Here is a 17,322-nt window from a genome sequence, read left to right on the forward strand (position 1 = left end):
TGGTCGGAGCTGCAGAAATGCTCAGCCGACTGCCAACAGGTAAGTGATACTTGAAGCGATGACATGTTCAGGGGAAGAAGGCCCTCCGTGGGGGCCAGCGGGCACTCAGTGGGTGCCTGGAGAGCCAAATGGCCTCCTCTCCCCTGCCCTGGGGTTGTACTGGATTCCCCGGGCTTTTGTGAGGCTTTCGGCTGCACTTTTGTCCCCGGGGCCCAGGCCACATGGGCCACATGACACTCCAGAGGGCAGATAGAGTTCAGTGGCCATCCCCAGAGATTGACAGCCATGGACGTTTGCTGAAGAGCAGGAGGAAAGCGTAGACCTTATTTGTCCGATCTAAGGCTCATGCAGGAGCCGAGAGTTAGAATTTGACCAAATAGGAAAAAATGGACCCAATGACGTTTAATGAGGATAAATGTAAAAATCTGCTTTTGGTTTCAAACTCAGCAGGCGTAAGAAGGGACCAGTGAAGAGGAGAGCATCTCCGCTGAAGACAGCCCGAGGGTCTTAGCGGACCACAGCTTGTTGTGAACCAGTGCTGGGAAATGGCTGCCCAACCCAGTGAGTGGTTAATGGACGCGGGGTGTCCAGACCAGAGGTGAGAGCCCCGTTGCCCTCAGTACGTGGAGAATAGTTCTGGACACTGTGTTTTCAGAGGGACTTTGAGGGGTTGGAATTGATCCCAGAGGAAGAAGTCCGGGCAGCAAGAGAACCTGGAGTAATGTTCGATGGAGGCTTTCTCAGTCTGCTCCTGTCCCAGCGAAGCTCCAGAGCTAGAAGAGGGAGCCTCTGAGCCCCACATCCCCCAGAGGAGCATCCCAGAGCCGCTGGGAAGGTCTCTGTGCCCCATCCACATGTGCTGGGGTGCCGCTCCAGAGGGCAGGCTGCGGCTTCTCCCTCCTCGGCTCAGAGGAGAAGTGTGATGCCCCCGCAAGGCGAGAGGGTGCGGGCTCCCGAGGGGACCAGTCTTCGAGGGGGGGGGCTGCCTGAAGGGCACGCTGGGGTCCCACTCCTGGGCCAGGAGTGTGCTCATCTCCCTCTGGGCCTGGCTGAGTTAGGGAAACAGACTCTGGATGGGGATGGCGGGGACAGAGGGCGCCCCAGGGAGGGACAGGTGAGGTGTGGATGTGCCAAGCAGATGCCGTGAAAGGAGCCGCCATGGGGCCGTAAGCCCTCCCGGGGGGGTCCATGCCTGATGGAGGCTGACTACAACACCGGCTAAGCAGCACTCAGCCTCGTTTCCCCCCTCCCACAAAGCTCGGAGGGCATCTGCCAGAGGTCCCGAAGGGATTGCAGAGGGACATACCGGCCCCTCCCTTTGCCTCCCTGTCCCCCTCCTTCCAGCCAGCCGGCTGGGCCTGGCGTGGGGGTCTCTCCTCCGCAGCAGGGCAAGGGGCCTTCCCAGCCTCCATCCTGGCCAGGCGGCTGACGCAAAGACAGCAGGCAGGTGGAAAGAGCTCTGCACAAGGAGCCCTATCCCTCTAGGCCACTTGGAGGCGTCAGTGTACCGCTCTGGGTCTTGGTTTTCTCATGAACGTACTGGAACAGCACTCCCGAGCCCCGCTCTCGAATGCTGGGGGCACCGCGTGCTCTGAATAAATATTGTGAGGGAATCACGGAGGACCCCTGTGGGCACCCGTCCCGGAGCTTCTGGGCATATTGGACACGGGGGGCCACACTGTGGGGCCCATAGACAGGTCGGGCAGAGCAGGGTGCTGTGGGGTTAAAGTGGGGCCTCTGCCCTCAAGGCAGCAAGGAGCCATGGAAGGGTTTTAACCTCGGTCACGGGGTAACCTGCTCAGACTTGTGTCTTAGGAAGGTCACGGGGGAGGACTGAGGTGGGGTGGATGGGGGGACGGGGGGGGGGGCCATGAGTATGGACGGGCCGCTCCCGGAGAGAAGGTACAGAGACGAGACGTGCTGTCCCCTTCCGTCTGTGGGCACTCCGGGCCAGGGGTTCGGTGAGCACCCCACAGAGAGGCAGCCTTCCGGCTCCCAGCTCCCCGCCGGCCGGTCCGCCGCCTGTAGCAGGGTGTGGCACCAGGGGCCGCTGTTGCCTCAAGAAGCCTCCATCCTCCCGCCAGAACTGAATGTCTGAAAACTAAGATTTAGGGAGTGAGGCAGGTAATAGTGTTGTGATGGTGCCTGGTTTCCACTGGAGGAGACGGCTCCGAGAGGGTGAGTGACCCGTCCAAGACCACACGGTCAGAATCTGGACTGTGCGTCCCTCTCTCTGGGCATGAAGCCGTTGGGGTCACAGCACGAGTCAGAGAGAGGGACGCACAGAGAAGTCTAGTCTCTGCCGTCCCTCATGCTTCTCCTGTCATCTGACTCGGGGCCACCATAGGCCACATGGAGCCAGGAGGTGACCGACTTGGGACACAAGTCCCTCTGGCCTGGTTAGAGTTGAGTCTCCCTCCCCCTCCACCACCGGCCCGCCCAGCTTTGGGAGAAGTGGACAGAGAAGGACAGGGGAGCTGCTGGGGGGCGCTGGAGCTGGGATCGGGGATGCGGGCTGGGCCACCAGGGCCTCCCCACACGGAGCCCCTGACGGGCGTTTGCTGCCTCATGGACCACAGCCGGGGCTGAGTGTGGGCTGGGCACCCCCCTGATGGAGGGCACAGACACCCCCTTCACCGCATGCCTGGAGCAGTGGGGCAAGGCTGCGGGGGAGGCTGTGCAGACCACCGGCTCTCGAGGCACACCCGAGTGGGAGTCCTCCAGAGACCCCTAAACTCTCCGAGTCCCAGCTTCTCGTCTGAGGTGCGACGGTGATACCTCCGGGCCTGAACCCAGACGGTTCGCTTCGGCCCGCCCTGGGCAAGTGCCCTGCGCATGGTCCTTCCCAGGAGCTCACGGATGAGAGCGCCATGAGTGAGGGGGTGGGGATGTGGGTCCTGGTACCCAGCGCCACCGGAGCACCCGCGCCCAGGCCTCCTGGCCTGCGAGGCTGTCTGGGAGGGGATCGCACGCCCTCACGGGACCAAACACGGCTCTCCGGAGTGGGCGTGCGCGTCCTGTCCCCAGCAGCGGGACCTGGCTCCAGGCGCTGGTGTTTGCCTTTCCTGGGCTGTGCTCACCGGGCCCCACCGTGGGGGCACCGCCGCGCGGCTGAAGCCCAGGAGCCTGTCGTGGAGCAGGAAGAGCCGGGGCAGAACCCTCACGATCACATCCCGGCAGAACAGCGCGTCCCGCGGACACGGGCGCACACGCAGCGTCTCCGGAAAGCAAACGGGCGCTGGAACTGAAGGAGAGGACGGTGGGCCCCTCTGGGAAGAAGGACAGAGACGCAGGGTATGGAGGAGTAGGCCCTGTGTGTAACATAATTCTTTTTTTTTTTTTTTTAAGATTTTATTAATTTATTTGACAGACAGAGATCACGAGTAGGCAGAGACAGGCAGGGGGGCGGGAGCAGGCTCCCCGCTGAGCAGAGAGCCCGATGTGGGACTCGATCCCAGGACCCTGAGATCATGACCTGAGCCGAAGGCAGAGGCTTAACCCACTGAGCCCCCCCGGCACCCCTGTAACAGAATTCTTGATGGACAGAGTGCATGGAGCATTTGAAAGTAAATACAGAGGACGGGGTCATCCTGGGCATCTGGGAGCTCTTGGGTAAAAGGGCCCAGACTTTTCTTCTGTGGGTCCAGGAAAGGCCTGCGAGGCAGAAGCTATGGGGCCAGAGGTCAGCCCGGACCGGGTGGCCATCACCTGCTTCGGGACTGCAGCGGCTGTCACCAAGGGAGAGAGTGCCCTCTTGCTGGTGTCTGACCCGCCACCTGCCACCTGCTGGCTCATTTGCTGGGGGTCTGTCCTAAGGACCCTGGCGGCTTCCTCAGGCCGGAGACTCCAGCAGTCTGGGAATGAGCAGCCACTGTCCTGATTCCAGGCTCCCTCTTCTGCCCTCCCTGGAGAGGCTGCGGTTCCTGCCCAGAATGTTCTATGGACCAAAGCAAGAGCCTAGAAGTTAGTTGCAGGCAGAACTTGCTTGCGCTGTGGGACCAGACAGGAGCGGAATGGGGTGAGAGAGGGGCAGCGGGGGCGGGGGGCCTCCACCAGCCCCCATCCCATCCCCTGCCCCTGACCAAGTAGGAGAGGGGCCCCGAGGCCCAACCTGCAAGAGCAGCTCCTGTCCAGCAACTCCTCCCTGGGGCTCTGGGAAGCCTGCCCCAGCCCAAACCCCATAGATAAGCGGGGAGGTGTCCTGACTCCTCCTAAGGCCATTTTGAGCCAGTCTCAAAATGGCCTTGGGAGGAGTCAGGACACCTCCCCCCTCATCTATGGGGTTTGGAGCCGCACTGTCTCCCTGCTGGGAGTCCGGGGCCAGGGGGACCTACCAGGAGGGCATGTGAGGGGAAGACCTTAGAGGAGAGCCTGGTCTGAGGAACCTGGGTGAGTGGCAGAGAAGGAGGGACTCATCGTTGGGGCAGCTGAGGGGGAGGAGGAGGTATATTTATCTTGTGAGCTGCTGGCATTAAAAATAACCAGGGGGCCCAAGTAACCCAAGCTTCCCGGCCCCCTCCGTCCGTGGAGGCAGCGTGAGGAGGAAGCAGAGCCTGGGACCTGCCTTCCTGCTCCCACCCCGCCCCCAGCCCGGCCCCCAGTGGGGCAGGCAGGCGGGTGCCCAGGAGCCGCCCGCCACCAGAGGGCAGGGAGGGAAGGAGGAGGGGAGCAGGGAACAGGGCAGAACAATGCTGGCTCCCAGCCAGGAGCTCCAGGGGGCGCTGAGGCGAGGGGAGGGCCAGGAGAGAGGGGTGGAGAACAAGGGAAGAAAGGTGAGGGAAGTGGCGGCAGCGTCCCCACCCTGGTGCCCCCACACACTTGCCTGCCTGGTCCCTGAAGCCACCTGTGACTGGAGCGTGTCCTCCGGGTCCTTCCATGAGGAGCACGAGGCACTTAAGTCAGCCCTGAGGAAGGACTTCCCTGTGGAGAGGGGCAAAGGGCAGGTGGGAGCCGGAGAGGACTGGGGAGGGTGCCTCTCTCCTTCTGGGCATCCTCCGGGGAGTCCCCCGGCTCAGCTGGGCTGTGGCCTACGCTCTAGTCCTGAGACAGGTGGCTGGAGGGATGACCTCACCTTTCTGCCTGTGCATTTCCACAGTCCCCGGCTGGTTTCTGCGTCAGGAGCTGTGATGACAGAAGAGACAATCCCAGGAAAGCTTGTGTGAAAAGTTGAGCCTCTGCAGGGCGGGGAGGAGAGGCCGCAGGGCCAGGGGAGGGCCGTCCTCCTCGGTACCCTGTCCTGCACAGTGAGCTCCGAGGCCCCCCTGGCTCCGGAGCCGAGGGGTCCTGTGGAAGGACGGGGTGGGCACCTAGCAGGGGTCACAGACTACTTCCTTAGCGGCCGGGGGTTTATCCCCACCGCAGCCAGACGCTGAGCTCTGAAAAGGTTTGCCAGGGGGATAAACGCTGCCGGTCCGCAAAGGGCCTGGCCTGGCCCCTGGGAACCGTGTTACCACCTTCCCTGTGTGTCACCCAGGTAGGGGGAGGCCCCCCAGGCTTCCTGGTGCTCGGACACATCCCTGGGAGGGCCGACATGGATGGGGGCTAGGTGTCGGGCTCCGTGCTGTGCCAGGCCAGGGGACGATGGCTCTCCCTCCCCAGGCTGCTCTAGGCCGAGCCCGGGATACCCTTGCCTTTAGGCTCCTGCTGAAACCTTAGTTTATAATCCTCCACCTGAGACTGAAGGGCCCTGGCACCTGTCGGGCCCTCATAATCTGGCCCAGAAAGAGAGAAGAGGGGCCCAGTGAGGGGCACCTGCTTGCCCCAATGCAGGGGGAGAGACGGAAAACAGACTGTGGAGACTGGAGTGTCCTCTTAACCCTGAAGAACCCACTCCCCTCGCTGGAGAGCAGGAGGGTGTGGAGGAGCCCAGCTCATGCGTCCGGGGACCCAGCTCGTTGGTACTGGACTCAAGCGGCCCCTTTTGTGGGACCAGGGATTTCCCTGCTGCCTGAGCAAACCCCCTCCCAAGCAGGCCACACCCCTTTCTGGTCCTCAGTTTCTTCTGACAAAGGAGAGGCAGGATCCCTGAGGGCGCTTCCTTCTGGGACTCTGCGCTCAGCTTCTAGAATTCCCAGCCTCTAAGATTGCACCTCACCTCGGGCTGCGGAAGGGAGGGCTGGTTGCTGAGTTCAGAGCAGCTGTCTGCTGGGGCCTGAGTCACCGGCTTGAGTCCAGCCTGGCTCCGCACACCTGCTCCGCTCCAGGGGTGGGGGGTGGGGGCTCAGGCCGGAGTCCCATCTCCTACGGAGGCCCCCAGGTCTCCGAATGGCCTTCCTCCCTGCCTTCTGATCTCCCACGCCCCCTGCAAGCCCCGCCAGCTCCCTGGGGGCAGCGGGGAGAGGCTGGCCAAGCCCGTGGAGGGTGAGGTGGAGGCAGAGGTGCTGGGAGTGGTCTGAGGTTTCTGGGGTGCTGGGCAGGGGCAGAGAAAAGGCAGACATTTGGGGAGGTGGCAGGAGAATGGAGGAGATGGCCTTTGAAAGTCCCTTCCAGTTGGCCCAGTTGAGGGGGGATGAGAAGGGGACCGGAATGTCCTGGGACTTGAGTGATGGTTCAGGAGGAGACCGTGGCCTGGGGTTAAGTGGGGTCAAGCCTGTCTCACCCTGCCCCCTTACATGCCTGTGAGCTGATCCTGCTGTGGGGAGCGATTGTCAGGGCACTGCGGGGGGCTGGAGGAAAAAGGGGCGGCGGGAAGGGGGCAGGAGGACAGGGACCCAGCCTCTGGGACACCCGAGGGAGAAGGCAAGCCAGGCCCACTGCCCTGCCCAAGGCTGCTGGGAGGGGAAGGAGGCTGGGAAGGGCGAGGTGACAGAGATGGTGAGGAGGAGCGAGGCGGGCAGCCGCCAAGAGCGGGGAGACCCTGGGGGGAGGGTGCTGTCGGCCTGCCAGGTTCCCGCTGCGGCCTGGGAAGCACCCAGCCCAGAGATCCTTATCCAGCCTAGGCACAGAACTGGTTTCTCGACTGGCAGCGCCAAGGGGGGACAGGGACAGGAAGAATCCAAGAGGTCAGGAGGGCAGCAGGCCTGCAGGAGCAGGGAGGGCCCCTGGGGGGACCCCTGGCACCCGCTGGTACCACAGTGTCAGCCAGCTCTGGGGGGGGCCTCACTGGCGTGGGCACAGACCCTGCATGTTACACCAATCCACTTCCGTACACACGGGAGGGCCCCCCAGGGCCCCACTGTCCCGCTTGCCCCCCATCTTTCTCAGGTGCGGCTGGCCCAGCCAGGGGAAATGCCTGGTTGGACCCGCTCTTCCCCGCCTCTCCTACCCCCCCAAACACTCCAAGGCTCCTGAGGTCACAGGGGGAGGGGCAGGGGAGCCAATAGGCGTGGTGGGGGGGGACCGGGGGGGCGCTCCTCAGAGCCCGCTCCCTTTCATCCCCCGCCACAAAGGGCCTGGCCGCCCCAGTCCCATCCATCTTGTGCCTGTGGCGGCCCTTTGTCGGGACCTCAGGTCAGAGGGCCTGACCAGCACGCCCCCCTCCTCTGACTCCCACCCCTGAGGCCCTCAGTTCCCTCCCCTGCTGGATTCCCCCTCCTCCCTGACCCCTGTGTCCCCTCTGCCAGGCTCCTCCTGGCCTCTCCCTCTCCTCAGCTCCCTGGAGGTTCTAGAGGCTTGGCTCTTCTTGCTGCACACGGGCGGGAGCTGCCTTTGGGATCTGGGGGCCTCTGTGCCACCCAGGGCCCTGGCTCCCACAGGCTTTGTCCTCTTCTGTCTGGCTGGGCCCCGAATCTCCTGGTTTGGACGTCGCTAGGTCCATGTCAGCCCTACGCTCCTGCCTCTTGCAGAGTGTCTGTGCGGACCTCAGTTTCCCTAAGATGTCAGATGTCCATGCAGGCGGTGCCAGGGTGGGTCAGGCCCCTGCTGTGCGTGGCAGTCACCCTACCTCAGGGGAGCTTCCCACGGGCTCCCTCCCTTGCCCCTGCCCTCCTACCTTCTCTGGCTCTCACTCTCCTGCCCTCCCTGCCCTCGGTGGTTCCCAGACAGAGGAGGCTCAAGGCTTGGCGGCCAGGCCCTCTGCTGCCCCCTCCATGGTAGAAATCTGAGAAGCCTGTGGAGAGAAGGCTCTACCCACAGAATCTGGGGGACACAAGCAGGGAACAGGGGCGCCTGTGCCTTTTCTCCTAAAAGCCCGGCTGAGTAATGAAGGCCCAGGTAACGGAGGAGGAGGAAGAGGGCCTTCGGGACGGGAGGGGAAAAGCTGGAGGGACTTTCTCACGGGTTGGGCCTGGCTGGGCCAGATGGGTGAGGCGGCCCCTCCCCGATCCCATCTCCCGGGTCCAGACGGTAACTTCCCTGTCATCTCAGGCTGGAGGGCGGGGAAGTACAGGAGAAGCCAAGCCAGGGAAGGGCCTGGCCCTCAGGGAGCCCCAGTCTCAGGGCAGACACGCAGCCGTGGTGGCCTTTAGGGAGCCCCCGTCTGATGGGGAAACCCAGCCCCCGCCCTCCGGGAGCCTCCTGTCTGATGGGGGAGACCCTGTCCCCCCCTCCGGGACTTCCTGGGAAACAGACACATCGGTCTCCTCTCTCCTCAGCAACTTGACTCTAGAGACAAACTGGTCAGAAAAACAAGAGTCACAGAGGCCGAGAAGGGTCCTGGAGAGCTTGAGTGACAGTCCTCCAGGGAGGCCGCGGGGCTCAAGCTAAGGCGGGAAGGTGGGCTGAGGACTCAAAGCCTGGAGGGGCGTCAGAGCGCAGAGGTCAGGGACGGGTGGGAGGGGAGGAGGCGAGGCAGAGGAGACGAGCTGGGCCTCCGGCTGAGGAGTCAGGACGCTTCCAGAGTCAAACAAAACCGGCCTCCTGGGTGGCTCAGTGGGTTAAGCCTCTGCCTTCAGCTCAGGTCATGATCTTGGGGGTCCTGGGACCGAGCCCTGCATTGGGCTCTCTGCTCAGCAGGGAGCCTGCTTCCCCCCTCCTTTCTCTCTGCCTGCCTCTCTGCCTACTTGTGATCTGTCTCTGTCAAATAAATAAATAAAATCTTAAAAAAAAAAAAAAAAACCTAGTCTCCAGAAAGCCCAGATTTACTTCTCTGTTTCTGAAAACAGCCCCCCAGAACCGGAAGCAGAGACCCACCCAAGACACCCCCCTTTCTCTCACCCCTCATTCCTGCCTCATGCCTCTCCAGGTCTCCACCATTACTGACTGTCTCTCCACCCTCCACCCCAGCCCCTCCCGGGCCACCTGCTTACTCTCCTGGCCCCTCCCCTCCCCCTCCCCCTGATTTTCTCCATCGTCTTCACCTGGCAGCCAGAGGGGACTCCCCAAGCACCGGTGAGATGCTGTCCCCTTCAAATCCTTCCATGGCTTGTCACTGCTCTTGGAAGCCTAAGCAAATAGGGACTGTGGCCCTCAGGCCCCTTACGTTCAGCAAACCCCAGCCCCTGAGGGCTCCACTGTCTTAGCACCTTCCCCAGACCCCGGGCAGCCCCAAACTGTCCTCGGGGCCTTCACCTAGAGCACCTTGCCCTCTGCTTCACCCCACTGTCAGGCCCCCCCAAGTTCTTTGTTCTCTAAAACACCTGCTCTCCCAACATAGCTGCCCACCCCCCAGTCTGCCTCCACGGTGCTTTCTCCCTCCCTCTGGCCCCTTCCCCTCAAGCCACTGCACAGGACGCCCTCAGGAATCGATGGGAGCATTGATGGTGTCACCATTTCTTCCCACGAACAAGCTGTGGCCTCCCGCAGGCCTCAGGAGGGCAGGGATCTTGTCCCTGGGATGCATTTCTGCCTCCCCGCATCCAGCACGGAGCCAGCTCCCAGGAGACTGTCAGGAGGCCCGAGGCGGCCACACACAGGAAACGGCCCACCATCTCCCCCGCCCCACACTCAGAGAAGGGACCGGCTCGCCCTGGGACTCTGGACAGCGTCCCCCCACTCCTTGGCCCTGACCCTCCGCCCTCAGCAGCAGCACGTGGCCTCTCCTGGGCCTCTCCTGGGGCAGGAGCCGGTCGCCCTGGCCCCAGGGCACCCCACTCTCGCAGGGAGGGGAGGGTCACTGCCACACGCAGGCTGTGAAGCACGACGCGGGCTGTCAGCACTGCTGGCGGGAGAGGCCGCTTCCAGCTAGGCGAGAAGCCCTGGGCACCCCTGGGCGAGGGGGGCACGTGCAGGGGAGCGGCCCATGCAGGGAGGGCGAGGGGCCGTGTCTGTAACGGCCGCTGACACCGGTCTACACTGTCATCTGCACAGAGGGGCCACCGCTAAGGTGAGCTTGTTCTGTTCTACTTTTTTTCTTATAATTTTCTTTTTTTTTTTTTCTTTTTTAAGATTTTGTTTATTTGACAGAGAAATCACAAGTTGGCCGAGAGGCAGGCAGATAGAGAGAGAGAGGAGGAAGCAGGCTCCCCGCTGAGCAGAGAGCCCGATGTGGGGCTCCATCCCAGGACCCTGAGATCACAACCTGAGCCGAAGGCAGAGGCTTAACCCACTGAGCCACCCAGGCACCCCTGCTCTATTGTTTTTGAACAGGCTCTGACGTAATACAGTTTCTGGTCTGAGGACCCCTTCCTGCCCCTCGCAGCATTTTGGAAATTAGGCTCACAGAGGAAGACCTTCGCTATTGCTAAGTGCTGTGGACCTCATGAGCCTGATTTTGCTGCTTCGATGCCTGGGCTAAGGGGGGTGCTCTGTGTGCTGCTGGGGGATATGTGGGCTCGGAGCACTGAAGTCACTGATGGGCCAAAGGTGGCCAAAGGTGGCCAGCGCAAAAGGGAAGTGGACATGAGCGGGACAGGGGGCGGAGGAAGCCAACGTCCACCCTGACTGGGTCCGGCCAGCCCCCACCGACACTCCCCAGCACACAAGCCATTAGACTACAGAACGGAGGCTTGGGCCTCAGTTGCTTGTCCGGCATCACAGAGTGAGCCAGTGACAGAACCAGGACAGGACCCCTCCTGATGCCTGTACTCACTTGGCCCCACAAAGCCGTGAAGACGGGGAGTGGGCCAGGCAGGCCCGTTAGAAGGCCCTGCGGTAGGAGACCAGGGCGGCCGGGAGAAGTCCCGGTCGGGGGCCTCGGCTTGAGGAAGGGGGGCAGGCACTGGGGAGATGGCCATGGAGCTTGGGAAGACGCATAGAGCCTTGACCTGAACGTGGAGGCGTGGGGTGGCGGAGAGCTGGCACAGGGGCGTGTAGGTCTCAAGGCCGAGAGAGTCGCCTTGCAGAACCAGAGTCTCATCAGGAGACCCGGTCCGTGGGTGTCGGTGAGCTCATCTGGAACCGTGTGGGAGGCCAAGGCCAGGCCCGGGGTAGCCCACGGACTGGAGTTGGAGGAGAGAAGGAACAATCGGAGGAAAAGTGTGGGAGAAGGTGGGAGTCGGCTCCTCAGGGCCCGGCGCGCCCGCTCAGAGGTCCAGGACCAGCCTTGGAAGCCAGCATCACCGTGCAGGAGGCTGCAGGGGGTGGGGGGGGGAGTGGGGTGAGGGAAGGCCCCTCCCTCCCTGGATCCCAGTGCCCCCTCCTGCGGACACCCTGGCTTCCCACACAGCACTTCAGAGGCAAAGTGGAACTCCTCTTCCCAAGGAGCCAGAGACGACCTGTATTTTTTAAAACATTTTAATAAAATTAACCAATAAATATCCTACACTGTGTAGGCTACAGGGACAAAGAGCGGAAGCCAGAGGGCAGTCTTTCCCACTGGGGCCCTCAGGTCCCCTCACAGAAACAGAGGCTGTGCTCTGGGCTTGTTCGGGGCTGTTGGCTGGGGAGGGGAGTGATTCTGGAAGGGGGGATCTGGGCTCTTGCTATCCATCCCTCTTTGTCGGGGGAGGGGAGATGGAGGGGGGTCCCCCCAAGGCAGAGCCTGGCTGGAGGCATTGCAGCATCCCCAGAAGGGAGGGGGAGTGAGGGGGGTGAGGGGGAGGGGGGGGGGGGGGGGGTGAGGGGAGAGTGAGGGGGTGAGGGGACAGCTAGCCTAGAAGGAAGGGGAGGGGCAGGGAGCCTAGGAGCGGGGGCGCTGCAGCAGCTCTTGGACCCACGGCCGGCCGCTGCTCACTCTCGGACGTATACCCTGGTGCACACGACATCATCCGCCGTCATGGTCTAGAAGGACACAAGTCACAAGTCATTGTTAACTCATAGGTCTCAAGGCCTGTGGTCCTGTGGCTTCAGAGACCAAACCTCCTTCTAGATTCAGGACCAACAGGCAGGAGCTGGCCCCACATGCCCCGGTGTCACAGGAGGGAGGATGGCAATGGAGCCTCAGGGGTCTGTCCTCCACCCTCCTTCCTAGGCCAGGAGGGTCGTAGCCCAGAGGACTGCTGGACCTCCCAGTGCGTGTCCTTTGCTCTACGTGGAAGACCGTGTCCTGGTCACAGAGCGACACTGTGTGGGATGGGGATGGCTTCGTCCGGCCCAGCAGCTCCCTGGGGAGACCAGTGCAGTTGGTCTTGAACCCCCTGTGCCCTGGACTATTCCAGAAAACCCCCGAACGTGGCTCTGGGCCGGCAGGGGACAGGCCTCACCAGGACCAGCTCCCCGTCATTGGTCAGCTCCCTGGTCCAGGAGGTCTTGGGGCCCTCTCCCTTCAGAAGCCTCTGCTCGCAGACCATTTTGTTCTCGCTCTCCCACTTCACCAGGCTCTGCAAGAGAGAGGCCACGTGAGCGGGGCCCACGGCAACGCAGGAGAAGGGCCTTCACCACGGGGAGCGGAGCCGAGAATCCAGGACAAGACTGGAAAACGGCCCGGCCGCGGACGCCGTGAGCCCCGGGGACCCACCTTACAGGGCCTCCCGTCCACAGTCTGCTCCTCAAACTCTTCTCCGATCGTGAAGTTGATCTCCGTGGTGCGCACCGTGGTGGAGGTTTTGATGTAGAAAGTATCTCCCTCCTGTTTGATCTCCACGGCGGGCTTGGATGCCGCAGCCACGGCGATCTTCCTCAGCATCACATTCACCCCTGCAGGGAGGGGGGGAGGCTGGCCTTCAGGGGCGCTCTGGGCCCCCGCTTGCCCCTCCCCACACGCGGCTCTGCAGAGCGGCAGGCCCGGACCCTGGGCTCTCCCAGGCGCCCGCATCTGGCAGGCCTCGCCGTGGCCCGATTCACTTCAGCTGGGGCTCTGCGTCCACCCTGCTTGGGACCCTCTGCGGGCGCGGGCCCATCAGAGTCACTGTCTTCACCCAGGGCCAAGTGCAGGCCAGACCCGCCCTGGCCGGGCCTCACCACTCTCGTCCTGGAAGTAGGGCCCACTTTCCTTCCTGCCGCACGCGCCCCCCCCCCCGCCGGCTGGGGCTAGCTGGGCCTTCCTTTGCCCCATCCCTGTCGCCCTCGGCAGTGACCAGCTGGGGCGGCTGTTCCCCTCTACAGAGTGGCCCCAGCCCGGGGAAGCCAGAGGCTCCACTGGACCCTGATGTCTCCTGGGCTCAGCCTCCCCTGCGGGCCAGGTGACCCTGGGCAAACGGGTGGCATGTGTGGGACCCAGAAACACAGCTCTGGGCACAACTCTTCTTAATCCTGCTATTATTTTCACTGGAAAAGGAAACCAAAGAAAAAGCCAGATCTGAGGCTCAGACAAAGTTCCCTGTATCACACCCTTCCTTGCCAGACCTCCTGTGGGGCTCCCGTGCCCTTCTCCCCGCAAGGGACAGACAGGGACCCTGCTCCCCCCGCCCAACATGTTCCCTACTCTAGGATCACCTTGACCTCGGGTGGTTGGGTCTTCTTGTTCAGCCTCTGTGGATCTGGAGCCCCTGGGGCTGTCCCCCATATTCTTCCCCAAACTGGGCCTCTCCTCTTTGGTCCCCAGTCATGAGGAAGGGTGGGGAAGCCAGGAGAGCAGGAAGACAGGCTCGCAGGCAGGTCTTTCTGGCCGGGGCCAGGCCTAAGCACCATCACCCCACTGCACCTGCCCAGGGACCTCCGTCCCCCCTGAACTGGAGCAGAGACCTTCAGGGAAGCCATGGGTGGGGATGAAGGGGGCAAGCGGGACTCCCCGGCCCTCCTCCAGACCTGAGCTCCTAGACAAATGAAACCTCTTTTCCCTTGGCATTGAAGCAGACCCACTCTGTGCCAGAACGAAGGGAGTGGGAGAGCAGGAGAATGCCCCCAAGAGCCCCCCTTCTGCGCTGTGGATCTCCTGGGTCCAGGGAGAGGTTTTCAGACCCAGGGGCCTTGGCAGAGGAGACACCCCTACCCCACCTCCCCCTGCAGTCCACCTGCCACTGTCTAACTCTTGTCTCTCCTGCTACAAGAGCAGCACGTGCACACGCGCCCTGCCTGCTGCAGTGGGCACAAGGGCTATTTCCCAAAGACCTGAGCATTCCTCCCGGGGGCAGGGATGCTCCACGAGGGCAGAGAAGGCAAGGAAGGGCCGAGGTCCCTGCAGACACTGGGCTGGGCTCTGAGAGATGCCATTCCAGCCAGGGCTGTTTGTCTAGTGGGTCTGTTTTCAATCTGCCCCCAGCAGGGCCCGAGGAAGGCACGTGGCTCTGAGACACCCCGCAGGGAGGACAAACAGGCCAAAGACAGACAGACAACGGGGTTGTGCTTTGGCTCTTCCTCTCCAGCTGGGCCTGTGGGTGTGCCTGGCCACCTCGGGCTTCATCCCCTGGGGAGAGGGGCCAGAATCCAGAGGAGGGGAGGGAATGATATCTAGGCTTTCTGAAGGGAAAATGTTTTGGCATTTAGCTGCAAAGGCGGTGTGGAAAGACAGACAGGGCTAGAAGAAGTCTTGTGGTTTATGCGCAAGAACTAATGGCAAGGGATGATGGAAACACGGCATCCTAGGCCCTTCCAGGGTCCAGACTCACCCGCACACCCAGCTCTGCACAAGGTGTACCCTACTACTTTGTTCAGTCCCTACCCTGTTCAGTCCAGAGATCGAGGCCATGCTTACCCTCAGGCTGCAGGCTCCTGCGTTGGGGGGGGGGGCTTCCCAATTGCTGAGGTCCTTAACTCACTTTCCTCCCTTCCCAGAGCCCTTCCCCGCAGTCCCGCTCTCTGCCCCTCCCCCACACACCAGAGGGCACCCAGAGTTGGGAAAGGCAGTTAGAGTGGGTTTAAGGTTCCCCCACCTTTAACCAACACACCCATCGGGGCTGCAGCAGGTCTCTGGGGAGGGAGGGAGAGGAGAACTGGGATTTTTGGAAATGGGAGGCTGGGGTTTCACACGAAGCCATTTGTTGAAATCTCAGAAAGTGATAATTATCCAGAGTGCCTGAGGATTCTGGAGCTGCCCGCTGAAAGGAAATATTTGTGTCACAGATGGAGAGTGGGGGCACAGCGGGAAAAGTGCCAAAGGGGGAGGGAAGGGGCAACCGTGGGAGCCAGGGTGGCCGAGCACCTGGTGGGTGGAGCCGGGCGGAGGGATAAGGAACCTGTCCCGGGGCCTGGGCTACTGGGTGGGTGGGGGCGCAGAGGCTGGCATGGCTCTGAGGGGCTCCACCGAGTAAGGACCCAGGCCCCCAGCCTGGGGGCGGGTTTGCAGCTTCTGAACTGCCCAGAGCTCCCCAGCCCCATCCCCAGGGATACCGACCTCGTGCTTCTGGTTTCTACTTAATTCACAGGCGGGCCACTGCAGGAGCTGGCATCGGGCTGCGGTGCGGGTCCCCCGCCGGAGAAAGGACCTAAAGGTCCCGGCCCTGAGCCGCCCCCCCGCCCCCCCCCACCCAGGGAGCGTTCGCCTCTCTTCGGCCCCTTTTCTTGGGGATGCAGACACCCAGCCTCCTGCGCCTTGATCCCCGCCCTCCTTTCTTCCTCGCGCCCACCTCCGAGGACTCCCGCGCCGCCCTCCGCTCCCCGGGAGCTCCAAGACCTCCGTACCCAGCACTTTGAGCAAATCCTCGAAGTTTTCGGATCGGATGATCTTCCAGTTGCCGGAGAAGTCGGGCATGATGGAGGCGCGGGTGGCGGTCCTCTTAGACGCTTTGGTTGGAGCACTGCACGCTGAGTCTTTTAGGCAGAAGAGATGTCGCTGTGGCCTCCGCCTGGTCGTGAGACTCAGGACAGGACCGTCGCAGGACAACCCCAGAGCTGGCTGGGGCTCCTGCGCGGGCAGCCTTTATACCCGGAGCGGGCCCGCCCCTGCCGAGAGAGACCGGGAGAGAGAGGGAGAGCTGCCCCGCCTCCCGCCCTGCCCCCACCCCACCTGGGGGGCCCTGAGCCCCGGCTCCCCCGCCTCAGGAACTGGTCCCCCGTGGGCGGGTCCGGCGCGCGCGGGGGCCGAGGCGGCGGGTCCCGCGCGAGGGGTGGCTGGGGAGGCGGCGCCAGGGCCGGGGCGCAGACGCTCAGGTCTCCCGTCCGCAGGGTCGCGGCCGGCGTGCTCCCCGCCCCTCCCCAACCTCACTCCCTCCGCTCGACTCCTTGGCGCCGGACACCCGCCGGACACCCGGCGACACCAGCAGCGGGCGAGCCCCGCTCGGAGCGGGCGCTGGGGACGAGGCTGGCGGCCGGGCTCGGCTCCACGGCGGCCCGAACTGGGCGCAGCGTGCGCGCCCCGAGTCTGGGACCGCCCGGGGAGACCAGGGGCACCCAAGTGGGGCAACGGCGCCCCCTGCTGGAGCGGCTCGGGGGGGGTGGGAGGGAGCGGACCCCCTGCCCGCGCCGGCCTCCGGGGGGTTCAGGGCTGCGGCTGCGGGGGGCTCAGGAAGCGGGCGCCGGGAGACTTCTTCCTCTTAATGGGTCGGGCGGGCATCCAAGGGTTAAGCAGGAGCCCCGGGCGCGAGGCCGGGGAGGGCAGAGGTCACAGCCAATCACTTGACACGAGCTCTTTATTAAGGCGCTTTCTCCGTCGCGCGGCTCCCCGAACCCCCGGGGGATCGCAGCAGGCGGCGGGGAGGGGGGCGGGGACGCGAGGCGCGGAGCCCGGCGCGCCGCGCTGCCGCCCGTGTCGGAGGGAGACGGGGTGCCCCGGGAAGGGGTGGAGCGGGGTCTCAGGTGTCACCACCCCGCGCCGTCCGACGGCGGAAGGAGCGCCCGCCCTCCGCTGGCGGCTTCCAAGCGCGAGATCCAAGGAGGGGGCAGGGCCCAGCTCCCCGCCGAGACCCCTTTGCGGAGGGCTGGGGGCCTGAAGCAGATGGAGGTCAAGCGGGGAGCCCCGGAGACCGGCCGGGAGATGCGAGGCTGCAAACCGCAGAGCGGCGGAGGCGGACCGGGCGGGCGGGCGCTCAGGGGATGTTGCGGCCCAGGTGCCCTCGGCGACGGCCTGCACGTGGCCCCGCGGCCCGCACCGCACCCGTCCCCCCCCCCCGCCCCCGCCACTGTCCCGGGGCTGCGCTCCCAGCTCCCTGCGAGGCGGGGAGGAAAAACCCCACATCTGATCCCAGAGCTGGCCCCTCCCTGCCAGCGTGGCCATGGGTGGAGCAGAGGACAGGCTCACTGAGCTCCGAACCC

General features: G+C 63.7%; 1 protein-coding gene across 1 annotated transcript; it reads right to left on the bottom strand.

Moving 5' to 3' along the window:
* Window positions 1-11,974: 11,974 nt before the first annotated feature.
* CRABP2 (cellular retinoic acid binding protein 2) lies at window positions 11,975-15,975 on the bottom strand. The gene is made up of 4 exons (XM_032845047.1): window positions 15,754-15,975; window positions 12,713-12,891; window positions 12,459-12,575; window positions 11,975-12,036 (listed from the first exon to the last, which is right to left on the bottom strand). The coding sequence occupies exons 1-4, from the start codon at window positions 15,821-15,823 to the stop codon at window positions 11,986-11,988; spliced, it is 417 nt and encodes a 138-aa protein (XP_032700938.1). The 5' UTR covers window positions 15,824-15,975; the 3' UTR covers window positions 11,975-11,985.
* Window positions 15,976-17,322: the final 1,347 nt, after the last annotated feature.

Source organism: Lontra canadensis, unplaced genomic scaffold, assembly GCF_010015895.1.
Source record: "Lontra canadensis isolate GAN:19392208 unplaced genomic scaffold, GSC_riverotter_1.0 scaffold160, whole genome shotgun sequence".
Taxonomy (NCBI): domain Eukaryota; kingdom Metazoa; phylum Chordata; class Mammalia; order Carnivora; family Mustelidae; genus Lontra; species Lontra canadensis.